Raw genomic sequence first — 19,265 nt, 5'->3', positions numbered from 1 at the left:
GTATTTCCATTTGCTTTTATGTACCCCTTCATACTGCTCTGTACTAAAATTGGGGCTCCCTTGACATTTGCCCTTTTCTCTTCCTCTCCAAATATGTCAGCTTCTCAAATGGCCAAGTAATCTAAAAAGTTCTGCTATCAGAATGTACTTCAATTTTTTTATTCTGTGTCGTGAAACAGAAACATTTAATCCCTGATACCCTTATGAACAGTTGACTAAGTTAGATGGCACCTGCCCTAATCAAGCAGGAAGAGATTCCACATGTAACTAATAGGGAAGGCATCAGATAGCAACTTTCAATTTTTATGTAAAGCTCTCATGGAGTTGGTTGTATTGTGTGTTGCTTCTCTTATCCAATGTTATCTATATATGAGAAATTTAGTTCCCCACTTAATTTTCACTCTGTACCAATCCATACCTCGAAATAAGATCTCACTTACCACATTACAACATCCTTCAGTGGAAAAGCATGATTACGAGCCAAGAGGCACCTCTTAGCAGTGTCTGAATTTCTGAATTTCAGAGAACTTTCTGAAATAATTTTAATGTGCTGAGCCCTGGTCTCTGCACTGAAGATCTTGACAACAGTTTACAAAGCCTTTAGAATACTGTCTGATATATCCATAGGTTAAAAATTAAATAGAAAACAGACATTGGATGAGAATGTTCACTCTAAGTAACTTTGCAATTGTACCCAATAGAACAATCTCTGTCCTTACTTATCTTTAAAAGAGTAGTATTTCTTGTCCTTTTCAGATGAGACTGACACATCACCAGTTTCAAAAGGGTCTCTGTGTTTTCTCTGCAAGGTTAAATGTAAATAGTTCATGGAATTATGAATCCATGGGCTTCCTTGGTTTTTAATTCCTGCTTGTTTTCTCAGAAACATGAATGTATCTCTTTTTGATATATCATAATTTCATATTCAGAAATTGAACAGACTATAAGATACCGTAAAAAGAAAAGAAGATCCATTACCAAGAACAGCACAGTAGTTGCTATCCCTGCTTAACACCTTAGCTATCCTTCTCCTTCTGAAATATTTATTTGCTGGGGCCAGCGTTTCTTCTGCTAGATGAAGCAGCAATGACTGAAGGCAGTTCTACTTAGTTCTTGTTCATGTAAAGCCATTTTAAAAAGTTCCATTCATTAGTATCTAATTTCCAAGACCCTTGTATGGAATAGAAAGGCAAATTGTCAACTTACTTGAAAAGCCATTTTCTCCCTTCTACAGTTGCCACATGTTTCAATTCTATTCAGCCAGATTTTTTCCTTCTCAATCTTCTCTGTACGGAACTTTTTCTGCTACCCCCTTGACCTTCTCATGACTGGATTTCGGGTGCCCTTTTCCCCAAGACAGTTTTCACCTTTGCTATGAAAGAAAACCTTTCTTTAGCACAAAAGGACTACACTTAGTTAATAAAACTGGTGCATCTTTCCTACCTGACTTTCAGGAGGAAATCTGTAGCTGTGTCAGTGTTATACTCAAATAATTTCCCCACTGACTGCACAAAGCATTACTTGCACAAAGCTAGTTTTAGCTTTCATTATTGACTATGTAACTCTCTTTTACAGAGTTTTTGAGTTTGCTAACAATTACAGAAATTGCTTTTGCTGGGTTTGTCTATTACATTATGAATCATCAACTTCTGCTTTGTATTTATCTTTTGCTATCAGAATATAATTACAATCCTAGTCACCACAGAGCCTGGGAGTGTTTTTACAGACCAAGTTTATAGCATCTGTAATATAAAAAATATTAAATCAAATGGGCTTTACTGCTGCATAATGAAAAAGCTAATTAATTTCAGCTTTTTACATTTACTAGTTGGTTCTTGTTGCCTCAGTGTAAACTCTTACACATTCTTGTGCCTTGTACTTTTTTTACAAAATACAATCTAATTGATATTAACTTCATTTATGGCCTGTTTCATTTATACAGTGACTTCAAAATTCATGCAGAAAATGCAGAAACCTTCCCTCGAGTCTTCTTAGCTGGTACTCTGAGAGAAGTTCTCAGCATTATACATCATGTCTATCAGAGATGAGAACCTAGGGATGTCACTCAAAGCTGTAGATCATTTCTTCTTCATTTATTTCCCATACTGTGCTATTTGTATTTCTCCCCTGCACTCCTACCATTTACTTTTGGTAATAGAATTTCCTTATTTTTCCCACTGTCCTGGGTTCAGCTCCAGCAGTCATTTTTTCTCCTTCTCAGTAGCTGGTGCAGTGCTGTGTTTGTGACTTTCAGCCTGGGAACAATGCTGATAACACCGATGGTTTTAGTTGTTGCTCAGTGATGTTTACTCTGACCAAGGACTTTCTCAGTCTCATGCTCTGCCAGAGAGGAGGGGAAGCCAGGAGGAAGCAGAGACAGGACACCTGACCCAAACTGGCCAAAGGGGTATTCCATACCACAGCACGTCATGCCCAGTATAGAAACTGGGGGGAGTTACCCGGAAGGCCCAGATCGCTGCTCGGGTCGGGCTGGGTATCGGTCGGCGGGTGGTGAGCGGTTGTGTCCTCTCCCCTTGTTATTCCTCTTATCATTATTATTGGTAGCAGCAGTGGTTTGTATTATACCTTAGTTACTGGAGAGCTGTTATCTCAACCTGTGGGAGTTGCATTCCTCCGATTCTCCTCCCCATCCCTCTGGGAGCTGGAGGAGGAAAAAGCAGGGGGAGCGAGCGAGCGGCTGCGTGGTTCTGTGGGCTTGAACCACACCACCACCCCAATTCCATTTTAATTATCTTTATTTTTTCCTTTAATTTGCCCTGTGAATTTTTCCCTTTTTCTTTATTGTTTTCCAACTTCTTAACTTGTCAAAATCTTATTATTTTTCTTCTTAATTGTTTCTTCCCCATATTTGAGCTCATTTCTCTTTTGGGCTTAAAAAATTGCCATTTTACATTATGGTATTGTGACCTGCTGTGTGTATTCAGATCAAGATGCATCTGAACATGAGCCTGTATTACACGGAATTTAGTTTTTCAACAATTCTAACAGTTCCTCTTAGAATGTATTTTCTTTTTCTACACCTCCCAATAATTTTTAATTTTATTTTGCATTTCTATTTCAAATTGCTGTTCTTAATCCAGACTTACGTCACTAGTGCTAGCCCCAGTTTCTTGTTTACTAGTGTTAATCCTACTGAACCTCAATGCCAGTGGGAATTTTAGTGAGTTGATTTCTGAAATTTTATTTCAAGGCAATATTTAGCAATATAGGCTGCTTTCTTTTTCTCTTCATGCTTTGCTTCCTTATGGAGTGCCTATTGACTCTACAGCCCTTGTGTGCTCTTCTGATTTATGACCTCTTAGTAACTCTATTAGGGGACAAATACTTTTTAAGACAATGTCTTTATGTAAATATTAATTCCAAAACCAGAAGAAATCATCTTAGGAACTGAAGGGCCCAAGAAGGGGTGAAGTATATAGACGGTGCCATATCACTTATGGAGCACTTTGAGAATTCATTTTCTCCTCTGACCTTCAGGAATCTCAAGCAGCAGTTGTTAAAAACAAAGATATAGAATGGAACCCATTCACATATCAACTACCACTAACAAAAAAGCCCTCCCTCGTATTAAACAAAAACTTAAAATACCATGCAGTCTCACCTCCTGTCCTGGCAATTTTTCATGAATCAACATGACATGGAGAATATCTTTATTAATTTAAGCATAAAAGCCAAAAATATCCAAGCGTACGTTACCAACTTAGCATAAAATGTCCAAAACCAAATAACATCCATTTTTATATAATCTGCCAATTCATTTAGATGATTTTCTTTTTTATTTTTTCCAGAAAAATGGCAGCAAATAGCTTACTCCTGTTAAAGAAAATTAAATCTACTCTTATCCCAACAGCACAATGAGAAGAGGAAGAAATGTCACAAAGAAAATGTCCACATAAGAAAAATGAATAATTAAACAAAGGTATTCCAAGCTTTAAGGGAAGCTGGATTGCAAATGTAGGATTCAGCAAATTTCAATGCTAAATGATATGTACATAAAAGATTTTTCCATCACAAACTTTTGTACTTTACAGTAGTAGTAAAAAGGAGATAATTTTCCTCCTATTCTTTATGAGGTTCATCTGTCTAACAGATCTAATGTTGAACAAAATCTGGTGTGGGGTTTTTTTCCTACAATAAATACCAAATCTCCTGACAACATTGTTCTGTTTTCCAAGAATAGTACATTTGCAGACAGCAAAAATAAGTTGCCAAAACAACTAAGTTTTGTGGATTTGCCTTAGTGGATTTGCCTACTACCACCAGAAATAGAATTGTTTCATATGTCATAAAATAACCCACCTAAGATAACAAAGTCTTACTTAAATTTCTGCCTTATCTCTACTCACATAAACATGAAATAAAGTAATTTAAAGTTAATTTAACAAGGAGTCTAGGTAAAGACTGAAGAATTAGCTCAGAAGGCCCTAACTAGAGAGGAAATGTTTTATATATAAAATATATAATTGTAAAATATATAATACACTTTCAACAGCATTAAGTTATTCAGAATAATGCTGGATGTGATGCTGATTACACTTACACCACCATAATTCAAAAAGAATTCAGCTGAAGTCAATGAAATTATTCCCACAAAAGACCAAAGTAAGATCATTAAGCAGCAAAATTGTGGAGACTGTGGCAACATACCAATATTACTATTTCTTGGCTCTGTAATACATTGAGCATTATTCAACTTTCAGTCCTTTAGATTTCAGTCATGCACGCAGGATCTGGGATAAACATCTCCCAAATTCCTCCATGATCATCTGCTCAGCTAGACAGACAGAGTAACCTCGTTCTTCTGCTTCTTGAGCTTGCACCAGGAGACAAGCACATACTGCTTTCACTTCTTCCCAAGATATACATACAGCTGGTTGCCTAACAGGGGGAAAGAAACTGTATGAAATATCTCCATTTAAAATACACAAAATAAAGGACAGACTGCAAAGCTCAGTTAAAAGTTGGAATGCACAGAGCTGAAGGAGAGTAGCAGCAGTAGTTGCTGTAAGGTGTATCTCTGTAGGAATTTCACTGCGTGATTCAAGCAAAGGCATAACTTGGCACCATCTACCCCATCAATACACTACCAACAAGAGAAATTATTAAAATATTTTAAAACTAGATCATCAGAAAGTGTTTCTAAAAATGGAATTCAGGTAAGAATTTCAAGGTAATGGTTAATGCAAAGAAGCAAAGAAAACTATGTATGCAAACTGAAAATTTTAGAGCCTGGAGTAAGCTCCCTAAAATCAATTAAGAGGTGATTTAATTAATTTTAATTGTTATTAACAGGTGCTTTATTTATTAGGCAAATGACTGTAAACCAAGAAAAATAGAGATTAGGCTTCAAATATGTTAGAAAACAATAACAACATCAGGCTTTCTTAGAATATTTTATAATCCAAATTGCCAACACATAAAATTGACAGGAGGTGGACCAAAGGAAGAACAGATGGAAGAGAAGCAGTGATATAAGCATGCTTCTTAATTGAAAAATAATTCAGAAAAATATTAACAATTTTCTTAGTACTTCTTTGGTCAAGGTTGTGTTAGAAATGAATGCCTGAACATAGGAAAATCTAAGAATAGAGAAACTGAATGAAAAATAAAGTAGCTAAGGGGGGAAGAGGTTCAGAAAATTAAATGTGTGATAAACACATAAATAACTGCTGTTATGTAAGCAGAACTAATACATATATCCCTAAACTCTGTATACTATCTACTTAAAGTTACAGCCTCTCCTTTAGATATGTTTTTATTTATAGAAAAAAGATGGTAAATGCGATGTGAAGTGATTCCTTGTATATAGGCCATCTGTCACTATTCCTTAGCTAATTATAAAAATGGCTACACAAAACATTAACGACGTCAGACCAATGAATTATGTATTTCTATTTCCAAACAATCACCTGTCTTTCTTCGATTTGGATAACATTTTGAATGTTGATGTTAAAACTGGGCTATTTTCTTCGTTATTTCCAAAGTCCATGTAGTTTAGCACGTTTGCCTGTATTTTTTCATCTGGAGTTTCTTCATAATTTTTGCAACCAATACATTTGCAAATAGAGGAACACATAATTTTAGCCTGGAAAATACAGAACACTTAGAATAAAAGTTGTATAAATCTTAAACTAAACGTAGATTCAAGCAACCATTGGAGCTATACCACCAGGGACTTATTCTAGATGCTCTGGTCTTGGATACACCCAGAGCAAGACCACCAGTGTCAATTCAGTAAGGAAGCAAGACAGGGTTTTTTCCATGGACTCTCTGCAGTTGATGTTCTGTACATGGACATATCAGTCGTCCAATCAATTTGTGCATAATTCTGCAAGATAACAAAATACCACAGATGCAAAGAGAATATCAGAATTAGCAGAAAACCACTGCTTGTTTCTTCTGAAGCAAGGCATTGGTTGAGAGCTCCCAATACTGAAAATCTTAGCTGATCTACTTCAGCCAGATTCAGTTCTTTAAAGCCATGACAAGAAAAAGATGGTGCCTGATGTTCAAAAAGTATTGTGACGAAAAACACAAAGAAATAAATTATTAGTTTTAGCAACTGCTAGTTACAGAATACAAAGTTAAGGAAGTAACTCATGAGAGGGCAGTTCACCTGACGCACCTCAAAGCACTCACAGTAGTTCTTGAGGCATTCTGAGCGCTTGCAATTACATCCTTTGTTATGGTGAGGTTTAATTTCTTTTAGTTTCCTTTTCTCAATCTTTGGTAAGAAAGCTGCTGGGTTTCTATCAAGACAGGCCTAAAACAAAAATTGCTAGATTATCAGAAACTCAAAGGAATGTTTTCAGACACCTGAATGACTGTGATCCAATGTTTAACAAATATGTTCTTATTTTCCACTCTCACGATTGGTGGTATAAAGCCCTTGGATAAAGGAGTCTTCCATGGCATGTGAGAGCAGGAATTCCGAGACTCCAAAACACTGAGCCAACCTGCCTCTACCACAGGAAGAAACTTACATTGTGTTTTACGGAATAACCTAAATGACCAATCTACTCAGTAGAACTGGGATTGGTTTTCTTTCACTGCTGATGCCACTTTGACCAGAAATAAGTAGTTCTCAGTGAAGAAAGAGCCCTTGCATAGATAGTTACATACATCTCAGAAGTTTTAAATATACCTTGTTTTATTAATGACCCAATACAAAGATTGTTCACTCACATCAGCATTGAATTGGAACAGCAGGTTATGTCCCAAGACCTTGCAATGCCATGGACTACTAAAAGGCAGGTAACGAGGTTGTATGCCCTTTATGTGCAATAGTTATGGATGGCACAGGCATGCTTTCGTCACTGACGAAGAAGATCTATCGTGTTTTACAAGATGACATCTACAGCAGTGAAAGGAGTGCTTAGACACCAACAAGCCCATCAGCTGAACTACACACAAACATCTGATTTGAAAACTAGTTGTTGCATATTGACAGCAAAAACTGCTGTGGCTTTGACTGGCAAAGTTTAACTCTAATTAGATCAATGTCTTGTAGAATCCCAAAATGATGTGAATGATGCAAAAAGTGTTCTGGGGAGTAGTATACAAGAAGCACAAAGCTCTTTGAGCATCAGCAGTAAAATAGTACTTCTCATTATCACTTTAACACGTACAAAACATAATACATGTATTAGATTAAGTTATTGCCAGATTGTGCCGTTTGATATACACACAAAAATTAGCCCACATATTATTCTTTATTCTACTCTATCAGTCTCCAAATGTAGAAGCAACCTGCTTCTCACTAGTGGAGGGTTCAGCGCTGCTGCGAGCAGATCCAACTTTACAATGCGGCATGGGTCAACCAGAAAGACTAACACTGACAGCTGTAGATGATCTATCAATGAGAATAATAATTTGGATAGTAATAATTTGTTTTACTACTGTGTGACTCTGGGATACAATAGATTTTCCTTCATGTGAAAAGACTATCTGAAATTAAATTTGGGCTTGAATAAAAAATATCATCCAGCTAACATATCACCAAGTTTAATCCCAAGTATCAGAAGTTCTATAAAAAAAAGGACAGAAATCCCTAGATTTCTTTATGTAAGAATAATAAAAGCAACACTTAGCTTTATTTAGATTAAAAATAACATATTTCAAATACTGTAACTACTGGAAAAAACAATACCACAGTATTTTTCATACATGAAGCTGACACCAATGTGTACTGTACTCTCTTTTTTTCACCTTAATGGCTTTAAATCTCTCATTTTCATGAAGTTGATTGTTGAAACAATTCTTGCAGTTGCAGTTGTTGCAAAAATCACCATTGGCAAAGCAATCACAATATCTATGATTAACATGTAAAATAACATAAGCAATTAAAATCTTAACTGGTTTAAGTGTAAATATTTAAATTCTACTTCTAGGCAGAATGTTCAGTTTCTACTCACGAAAATGTTCCTTCCTCTGTACTTTAATCACACCCAAAACCTAGACAAAGAGCTTCTCTCTCTCTTTCAATTTTACATTTTGTAAAACACACCTAGTTCATCAATGAATCAACCTTTAATTATCATGTGTACATCTCTCTGCGTATTATTTATGTACAAAAGCAGCAGCAAGAAAGAGAAATTCCATTTTAGTATACAGCATTTTCATCCTACATAGGATTTTCCACATATGCGCTGAACAATTCTTCTAGCTTCTCTTTTAATTTTCATAATTTGCATTATAAGCAGTCATCTACACCTCTGCAAATCCTGAGCTTGTCTGACACTAGTTTACATCAAATGGGGATCTTCCTAACTCGGTTTCAGATGAGTCATTTTTGACACGTATGTACTGTTCATCTTAAAGCACACATTTCTTCCATGTTTGTCCTTTCATCATGCACTGTTATAAGCATTTATTAAATGCTGATAAAGTATTACTTACAATTTAAGACACTGAGATCTTGTGCAGTTACACGGTTTCTTAGACTTTGTAACCCCTGAACGATAAGGTAAGCTACACGGGTTGGAAAAGGAAAAAAATCAGAAAAAAACCCTAAATACAACTACAATGAAAACTAGTTATTCTATAGTTTTGAAACAATAAATCCTGATTTTATTTTTTTACAGCAATATTGGTGCTACTTAACAAGTGTGGCCTCAGAGAGTACATGAGAAAAAGAGAATAAGCAACCCATAATTTCCTGCTATCCACCACAGCTGCCTGTTGTGCAGCCGCAAAGCTCTCTCACCTTTCATGCTGGACTTGCATCTTCTTTAAAAATGATCCACAACTAAATATTATTAAAATAATTCCATTAGTGTTACAAATACAGGGTAACCACATGCTGATTAGATTTGGAAACATAACCTGAAACCCTCCTACATAGTCTGGACCACCAGCACCTGGCACCATGACTAACAAGACACATACGGAAAGCACTCTTACAGAACTGCATTTTTGTTACAAGAGAGAAGCAGCCATGCAACATGAAAATGTCCAGGAGTCATTGCCAGTTTTAAATACAAGTCATTAGGGATGTAAGATGTTTCATGAATCTTACCCCTCTGAGGTCATTTTCACTAGCTCATGCAGATCTGATTCTAGATCGAATGTGGCAGTGCTGGCTACTGCTCCTAAAGGTCCACTTCCAAACTGTTCAAGATAAAATGCATATATCCTGTTCATATTATTTAAAAAAAAAATACACTTTTGTAAGTTAACAGAAGAAGTAACACAAAGAAAATGCTGCAGGGATAATGTGAGTGCCAAGGTTCCTAATAAAAAGTCATGGAAGTAAAGAGCCATGAAAACAGCATGCATCTCTTTTTGGAAACCATTCAGTATGTCAGGAATCCCAATTCTCCCAATGCGAAGAACCAAGAGCAGCTTTCAGTGTTGCAGTGTTGGCATGCTAGTTTCAGTTTACTGATAATTCTAGGTTTATTTGCTTTTAATTCCAGTAGTCAGTTGAAACTGACTAGTGACTTTATGACTTACATTAATCTGCAATATGACATCTAATTGGTAGAAGACTAAGCAAAATTTAAAATAATAATCAGCTCATAGACCAAGAAAACACACTTCAGATCTGTTGTCTCTTCAGACATATGGTTAATTAGGGCCTAGTTATGCAGAAAGACAAGGGAAGAACAATTAGGACTATGATGGTACTACCAGTAATGGAGGGACAGTGAATAACTGTAAGTAGGTGACTAATCTTAGGTGACCACAAAGAAGAGGAAAATTAGCATATTTAAAACAAGAGAAGATACCTAGGAAACAACTAATTTGGGATAAAGCTAGAGAAGAATTACAAGCTTGACTACATCACTGCTCCAGAAGGTTTTGGCACCTATTTGCAGACATACCACCTCTAGCGATTAAAGACTCCCTAGATCATCATTCAGTCTGACCCTTGGGCTTTTTCTTCCCTTCTTTGTAATAGTGGCTGCTATCCACAAACCATTTGCCGTGTTTGTACCAACATCACATCTTCACTTCACACAAATAAAAAGTTAACAATTAAAACATTGCAGTGATTCTTGCTACCAGCTCTGTTGCAAGTAAAACATGAGAAGCCAAACATATAACAAAGAGTTTTAGTCTTCTGTTCAATTTTCATCAACAAAAATTATAAAGACTTAATGACTGTTAAATCCTAATTGGAGAAAAGAGTGTAAAAAAACCTACTGGAAGGAAATAGTCCCCTTCTTCTGGTGAAAGCCAATGTGCTTTCCTTCACCTCAAAATTATCTTAAAAAAGTTCTTAGAAATAATATATTCCATATCATACCAAAATCAAGGTTTCAAAACTGAAATAAATTTACTGTTCCTATGGAAAACTGTATTTTTAATTCTGGTATTCTAGAAAATGTTGAAATCAGAAAACTTTCTGTGCAGAAAGCATACTGAGTACACAACCAATCTGTCCTAACTAGCTAAAATGTCTTTAGAAAACGCATACAATTATTAGTTCCTAACATAGACTTAACAATACATTTTAAGAAAAGGAAAAAGAGTGTATACTGAAATTGACAAGTTTAAAGGACAGAGCTACTTTACCTCTTGCTCATTTAGAACCAGTTCACCTGGATCAGGCGAAAATTGCCCCAGTACAGCTGTTACAGGGTTGTCCACATCTGAAAAGAAGACCCTTACCTGAAGAAGTACTCATGGTGTACAAAATTTCATTTATGCATACATATTTTTTTGACTAAGCATACAGGTAAATCGGTATCTTCAACTTATTTTGTTAATTAAAAAAAAAATCACCTGAGGCTGTCTGCCTTCTGTTAGCATAGTTCTGAATCCAAACTTATCCTACAATAAATAGTGTCAATGAAGGACCTAGAAGTTTTCTCTCCAGAAAAGTTGTTTTCATTACAAAAAAAAACCCCAAGAATAAAAACCCGACCACAGAAGAACACCCTTGACAGACCAACCACCACCAATTTTTCAGCTAGGAATTTGACCATAGGCTGTTTTTATTCTATGACATCAAGTACATTTAAACACAAATGCCACAGACTTAAAATATTTTTCTAAGAACACCACCAGAAACAATTAAATATATTTAGCCTCAGTTCTTATTTTACAAATTTCCAGAGTTCTGAGAGAGCATCTGGTCTTTAGGTTATGAAAAAAAAAAATTTCTAAAAACCTATGGAGAAACTATTGCTGCAAGAGTAAGTCCTTGTGTAAGTCCTAGTGAAGACCTGCATGTAAGTATATGAACACCCTAGCCCTTGCAGAAAAAGACCTATCAATCGGTCATAGTAAGATTACAAGATGAATCTTCTACCTGTAGTTACTTACTTCCCGAATAAAGAAAGAAAATGCAAAAGTTTTATTTCTGAACCAAATTCTTTTACTTGCTGTGAAGATGAGTTAAACAGAAGAAAGCTCAAGCAAATAAAAACTAAAAAAACATTTGCCAGTGCACTCCTCCTCAGCTTGTTCTTCCGTACCATTATAGCAAATGAACGAGAGTTTGGATTTTATAAAGGAACATAAGCTTTAAATTGCATGTGCCTGGTTTATTCTTCTGATGGCTTCTCGCAAACATAAGTGAGTAGGCTCCATACCTAGTGCATCTACTGAGAAATGCTCATTCTCAGCACCTATTGATACTGAGAGCAATATCTGTGCTTGTATGGTGCCTACCATTAAAAAGCTTGGTTTTCTCATTGCCATCAAAGTGCACTACTGTAATAAAGTTATAATAATACATAATGAAATAAACAATGTTAGCAATGGTTTTGAGGAAGCTATTTTTGGGTAAAAAAGATATTTATTTAAATTAAAACTAAACACTCAAATACTTTGTTGCTGCTGAGATTAAAATGTGCTACTCCATCTAAATACCATTAAGTACTTTTCATTAAACTACTTTCTTTAAAAACTGATGGTATTTCAAGTTCACATAATTACGTAGATATTAGTGAGATACTCTGAATCCCACGACTAAAATAGACCCATAGTCCTCAACGCTGCTTCTCGTTTATAAAGAAACAGTGACACACTGTGGCAAACTAGGGTAAACGCAACTGTATGCCCCTGCTTGTGCCAAATGTGCTTTATGCGGAAAGTAATCTGTGTATTAAATACTTTCAATAAATTCAACATATCCTTTACATCATTTTTATTACACTGAAGCACGTAGTAATTCTACAGTTACAAAGTAAAGTAAAATAATAACTGGTGATAGCTACTGCTGTTGCTGCTTAAGAATATAAACACATTCAGTTGCACATTAACACACTGTCTGACAAGCTAGAGATAATTTTCATTTTTATTATACCTGACTGAAGATAATTATTTTGGTCGTGATACTCCGAAATTAGATGAACTGGGTTTAGTTCTTGTGTGCCACAACTGTTGATACAGAGTGTTTGAGTACCTCCTTCCAGCTGGCAGATAACCTGGAACAAATAACTAATGATTAGCTTTTAAAAACTGTAATTCTAAGCATATGAAGGTTTTCACAAGAGTACCAGCTGCCATATAAAGAAGCATAATCACAGACTGGAATCTCTCAAACAAATGGATCATTATGACATTACATGTTTGCTTTTTGCCCGTTAATTTCAGTTTATTTTTTGAAGCAGCTATTGAGATCTAATGCTGTAGCTCCTCAGTTTAAGTGATATGGATTCCCGATTCTCTAAATTGCTCCATGGGGCTTTACAGAGCTGATTCTAGGTATTTACCAGTGCTGGCTTCAGATTCAGTTCCCTAACCAGAACATACTATTGTAATTTGTTCATGTTTTATTTCATTTCTTTAGGTGTGATTTTAAATCAAACCATTTCCTTTGGATGAAGTAATCTTCACATTCTGATTCTTTGTTTCCAATTGTTAAATAGAAAACCACATCTGTATAAAGTAGCACTACAACTAGATAAATTATAGACTCTGAATCCAAGACAGCGACTGCCTTATTGTTTTTTGATACCACACTTAGTAAGTGTGACTTTCTGATGGTAGTGTGCTACAAATAAGTTAATTTTCTCTAGCATACAGTTTTGATATCAATTACAGGATATAATTACCACAGGGTTGCAATCATTCCTGTGTGAACTTCTGGATTCCTCCATTACACTGTGCAATGTTAATAACTTGCAGCCAGACTCGTCAACATTTGAACTCTGAAAAATTCTTCTGTCTTGTTGGTTCTCAGTAACATTACTAACTGCCTCTCTTACCTCACGCTGAAATATAAAGTTTTAGCACTTACCAGGCATGCTTTAAAATCTGCTTTAAAATCTACTTTAAATTCCAAGCAAATACAATAAATTTTAAAATTTATCTGCAGAAATCATAAGTTTTAAAGTGAGGATTGTATTCAAATATAATACTGAGAATAGTCAACTTACTTGTCAATGGCAGAAAGACTTTTGGTTATATTTCAAGCAAAGATATTCCTGAAGAATAACAATGAACAGTAACCTACTTCACAGTAGCAATGGCGTTCAGTGTCTCCAACATCATGAAGCATCAATCGATTTCTAAACTGCCTTGAAGAAGTTAGGCCATAGCCACAGAAAATAATGCGAAACGAGAATTAATCTTGAATTATACAACTTGACTGGAGATCATTGGGCATTAGTCTAAGTAAGAAGCAGACATCTGAGACTAGACTGCAAATTCAGTTATACCTATAAATCAGACTTTTCTAAAATGAACTTTTGTTACAGTGATGAACTATTGTGTGTCATGGCATTCCACCATAAATGTTGCATTTGTTGAAAACCAATTTCTCTCCTATCTTACCAATCCATTATCTTATTATAATGTCATCTTCTAGAAAGTTACCCTTCCAGATGAAGCCTTGCCCCTCTCAGTACACACTTTAAAACACTGAATGGACAACCTTGAAAAACATGGCTACGAAATTCCAGTAGTTTTCATAAATCTTCCTTTCATGAAATACCTGGATTTCTCAAGTTTGTCTTGCATATATCTGTGAAATTACATTTGAAACACTCAAGCATTTTAAGAGATTAAGTTGCAAAGAACATTCTGCCCCTCTACTCTGCTCTGGTGAGAACCCACCTGGAGTACTGCGTCCAACTCTGGAGTCCTCAGTACAGGAAAGATATGGAGCCTTTCACTACTTGAAAGGGGCCCATAAGAAAGATGAGGAGAGACTTTTTAGCAGGGCTTGTTGCACTAGGACAGGGGGTGATGGTTTTAAACTAAAAGAGGGAAGATTCAGGCTGGACATGAGGAAGAAATTTTTTATAATGAGGGTGGTAAAACACTGTAACAGGTTTCCCAGAGAGGTGGTGGATTTGTCATCCCTGGAGACATTTGAGGCCAGGCTGGATGTGGTTCTGGGCGACCTGATCTAGTTGAAGATGTCCCTGCTCATTGTAGGGGGTTGGACTAGATGACCTTTGAAGGTCCCTTACAACCCAAACTGATCCAACCCGTTCTCTGATTCTCCTTAGGCCAGGAATGCTAATGTAAAAGCCAAGTTTTCACCCTCAGCCCTGTTCCTTCATGTGCACTGCACATGGGATAAAGGCTCAAATACCAATCAGCTGTCCAGGGGTATTTGGCAGAGTCCCAGTGTGTTTAGGTGGCCTTAGAAGTCCCCCCCACATCCCGCATCAGCAACTGGCCCGAACTGGAACAAGAATGTGCAAATGGCTAACAAGAGGAGCCAGCAGGAACAGAAATAGGAGAAAATTCCAGATGCTATTCTTCCTTCCTCCACAATGTAGCAGTGTAGGAAATCTACAGAGCAACATTTTTCTTTCCCTCTCTTTTCTGAACAGATCAGATAGGACAGTGTTTGAATTTTACCCTCTGGCACGTAGAATAAATCACATTTTAGATATTCAACACTTGGACGGATCCTTCCAATAATAACAATAAAATCTTGCATGCATACTTACTATTTCATCATAGACAGAAGCACTAGTCTGAAGTAAGCCTTAGATATCACTTGCAGATTCTAGTACATAAAATAAAGCATGTTTTGTTTATAAAAAGATCAGTGTTTCATTCCAAGAGCTCCTTTACAGGATCAATGAAAGAGATTCTGGTGTCGCGACATTACATTCTCGTAAAAGAAGTACTTAATATTCTTTTGTAACAGGCTTGCTGGGAAAAACAGACTTCACTTTGGGTCTTTTTGATGTCTTTAGAAGGTTTATTGTGATTATTTTGTAGAATTTATTTAGCTTCAAGATGAACTACCTTGCAAGATCAAACCTAGCGGTCAGTTTAACCCTGAACAGGTTCAGGGCAGAACGTACCAAACACCTGCTCACAAGCTTAATGTCAGCAGCAGCATCAGTACAAACCACCCAACTTTCATAACCACTGGTCAAATTTCAAAGTGAAATAAAAACATTGTTCAACTTAATAAAAACCAAAAATACGTCCTGCAAGAACGAATATATTCTTCACAGTCCCCTGAAGGAACTGGGGAGAAAGAGAAAATTAAAAGTAAGACTGAACGGAGTGGTTGAAGCAGCACAGGTTCAGGGCAGAACGTACCAAACACCTGCTCACAAGCTTAATGTCAGCAGCAGCATCAGTACAAACCACCCAACTTTCATAACCACTGGTCAAATTTCAAAGTGAAATAAAAACATTGTTCAACTTAATAAAAACCAAAAATACGTCCTGCAAGAACGAATATATTCTTCACAGTCCCCTGAAGGAAATGGGGAGAAAGAGAAAAGACTGAACGGAGTGGTAGAAGCAGCATTAACATACATGATCAAACAGTGGTCCATTCTCCTTTCAAACACCTTAGTTATATTAACATTATCAGAAAGGCTCATACTGCAATTTGCCAAATCTCCAAATTAATTTGTTTAGCTGTTTAAATCCTTCCCTAAGCTTAGAAGAGGAGAAAAACAAATAAATAAAAATCCCTCCCAGTCACTTGGGGAACTTACCTTTTAAGCAATTCATCAAGTTTTCTAACTGCATAGTACTGTTTTGGATTCTTTTAAATTGGTCATAATAAATACCTTTATTCTCACCTGCAACTGGAAGTATGAATGATCTGAACACCTGAAGAAAAGAATGTTTCATTTCTAACTATTTTATGCATTAAATGATTAATTTTTTGAAAAGCAAAATGAATAAACAAAAATCTGCTTTAAAGTTACCTTGGAAATTAGAAGTCATTTAGATTTTCATGACATAATTAAGCACATAAATGCTGCAGCCCAGTGAGCATTACCAGATACCATTTTATACTTGGAATATTATTTCCGCTTTTTCTGCTCAAAATACAGTTATGGTTCAGATCTAATGCATTTACAACTATAATAGCATCCTACTTAATACCTACATGTGTATTTTCAAAATCAAACCGCATTAACAGAAAATGGAACAAAGACAGATATCAACTATTTTCTAGCTTCAAATTGGAATTGACATTGTTAAGACTAGAAAATCTGCTATCTGTGTGTGCTGTGCTTCCTTTTCATATTGACAGCAGTTTAGGAAGGCAAGCAAGCAGCATAGAAACAACCGACCAGCTTGCTTTCTTTCAATAAAATTATTTATAATCTCATAGAATTTTGTTCTAGTCCTTCAAGAAACAGGGCAGATTAAGGAAACCTGAAGATTTAGTGTGATGAACTGTAAGGATACTAGAAAGAGAGCTGGCCAGAAAGATTCTTTTTCTAAATCTCATTTTCAGGTCCGTGTACAGAGATCGTGAAGATCACTATCTTCAACTTGTCTTTGCAGAAAGCAACTGTTCTTCCTTAATCGCATCTTTGTTTTCTAGAGGCTTCCAGCAGCCTTTTGTATCTCAATAAAATTTCGAAAGATTGAAGGTCTCAATTATTAAAGAACTACTGAGAATACTGAACATTGTGTGTGCCCTTGCAAGCCAGAGATACTTTTAAACTATATCATAACCTGAATCAAAAAGAAAACCAGAACACGTAAGGTAACTATCACAGCAAACCTCAAGCACCTCAGGACGAAACACCACTAGGAAGCACACTGGGCTGGGTAGCAATGATTTCTGTGATAGAACTTTTCCTGCACAGGCAGACCCGCTGTGACCTTAGTAGGATACTGCAAGGGAAAATCAGACCTCATTTGCAACAAAGGGATTTTTGTGAGTTTCTTAGGGCTTTTCAGTTTGGAATCTGAGAACAGCACTGTTTGTCAAAACATTTATGTGGAAAAAAATCAACGGCTATGCTTAAGTATCTCAAGATAGCTCCTCAAAGGAAGCTGTCTTTGAGATCGCAGTGCCCCTTTAGAAGCAGCCTGCAATAAGCAGTTGGATTTGGTCCCGTGAGCATCACAAGAAGCTTTATGCTGCATATCTTTCTAGACAGTAATTTATCAAACATAGAAAATGCAACTTCAAACGACACAGAAAAACTACCAAACATAGAAAGTAATAGGAAACCCCTCTCTTATGAAACTACTTTCCCCATGGAGACTTAACATTAGAGGCTACAGTTTACTGCTGCAAATAAGTTACTTTTTAACTCAATTGGACTATAAATTTTAAGATGACAAGCGTGTTACCTGTGGAATTAAAGAACAAAAGTTAATATTCTATTTGTACTTTGTACAACTGCCTAACAGTTGCTAATACAGACAGTAGTATATAAAACCAAAGTGGGCATATTTGTGACAATATAAGGTTCTTTTAATGAGCAAAATAACTACCCAGCCATTTAAAAACATGGCTTGTAACACTGACAAAAAAGAACTGCAGTCAGAACCATATGTTCAACTGCATGTTACTTCTGGCAATATAAACCAGAAATTTATTTCTGTAATTTCCTACTAAGTTTGTTCTAATATAAAATTTATAATATAACTTTAAACGTTATGTGGTTCCCATATAAGTTTTAATGTGTTAAATCCCCACATGTAAATCACAAACAAGCATGAATATATAAAAATTCCTATTTCACTTAATCTTACTGGTATCGTTGTGACATTCTGATTGACTGTTCCTTCAGGAGAGAAAATGCTTGAAGTTGGAACGCTGGGATTTTTATGCTGCATCGTTACAGAAGAAAGGGGGACACCATTTGAAGGCAGGGAAGGTAAAGGCATATGTTCAGCTTCTTCTGGAAGATCTAATTCCTTGTATTTTTCAAGATCTTCATCACAGCTGTTGTTTCCATGTAGTTGTTCTTCTACTTTTACTACTGGATCTTGATTTTCATTGGTAAGTGGATACTTGAAGTAATCTAACAAAGTCTCTTCCATGTTTACAGTGTATAAATGACTGTCTTGACTAGATAGCAATCCTTCTTCAATGGGATTATTAATTACTACAGTTTCCAGATTTAAGTTTTCAGAACTAACAGGACTATTTTGACTAAATATTACAGTCACAAGCCCACTGTCTATTATATCAAATGATATCTCCATACTCATGGACAGACTGTCAACAGCTTAATTATTTTATTTTTTTCCCTTTGAAGATAATCGAATTTTATATTTTGGTATTCTTCTGAATAGCTTTTCTATCTGGAAGTGAACGAAATAGTCTTAATCAAATAACACATACATATAATGATGAAGATTAACCCAATTAACACACAACTGTGTAACTCGCAATCTAGTTGTATAGAGGTTGTTAGGGTTCTGAATCTGCCAGAAAACGCAGGCCACCATGCCAACACAAACCAACCACTTTTACCAGAACACATTCTTTGTACCTTTTGAACACATTAACAGCATTCAGACTTAAATCAGAATTTTACTACTTGGCTTTAGTAGCCAAAAAAAAAAAAAGAAAAATTAGATTTGGTGTAGTACACTTGGATAGCTTG

At 35.9% G+C, this 19,265-nt stretch overlaps 1 protein-coding gene across 1 annotated transcript; it reads right to left on the bottom strand.

Annotated features, from left to right (window-relative positions):
• Positions 1-390: 390 nt before the first annotated feature.
• On the bottom strand, positions 391-18,867 carry MTL5 (metallothionein-like 5, testis-specific (tesmin)). The gene is given in 13 exon segments (XM_010015072.1): positions 391-431; positions 4,745-4,899; positions 5,931-6,106; positions 6,647-6,784; positions 8,230-8,332; positions 8,920-8,991; positions 9,539-9,630; positions 11,041-11,117; positions 12,779-12,899; positions 13,530-13,688; positions 15,381-15,439; positions 16,395-16,512; positions 18,406-18,867. Coding segments are annotated over 13 exon segments (1,773 nt in total).
• Between the last annotated feature and the right edge of the window lie 398 nt (positions 18,868-19,265).

Source organism: Nestor notabilis, unplaced genomic scaffold, assembly GCF_000696875.1.
Source record: "Nestor notabilis isolate BGI_N333 unplaced genomic scaffold, ASM69687v1 scaffold4515, whole genome shotgun sequence".
NCBI lineage: Eukaryota > Metazoa > Chordata > Aves > Psittaciformes > Psittacidae > Nestor > Nestor notabilis.
This window is presented reverse-complemented; position numbering and strand designations above follow the sequence as displayed.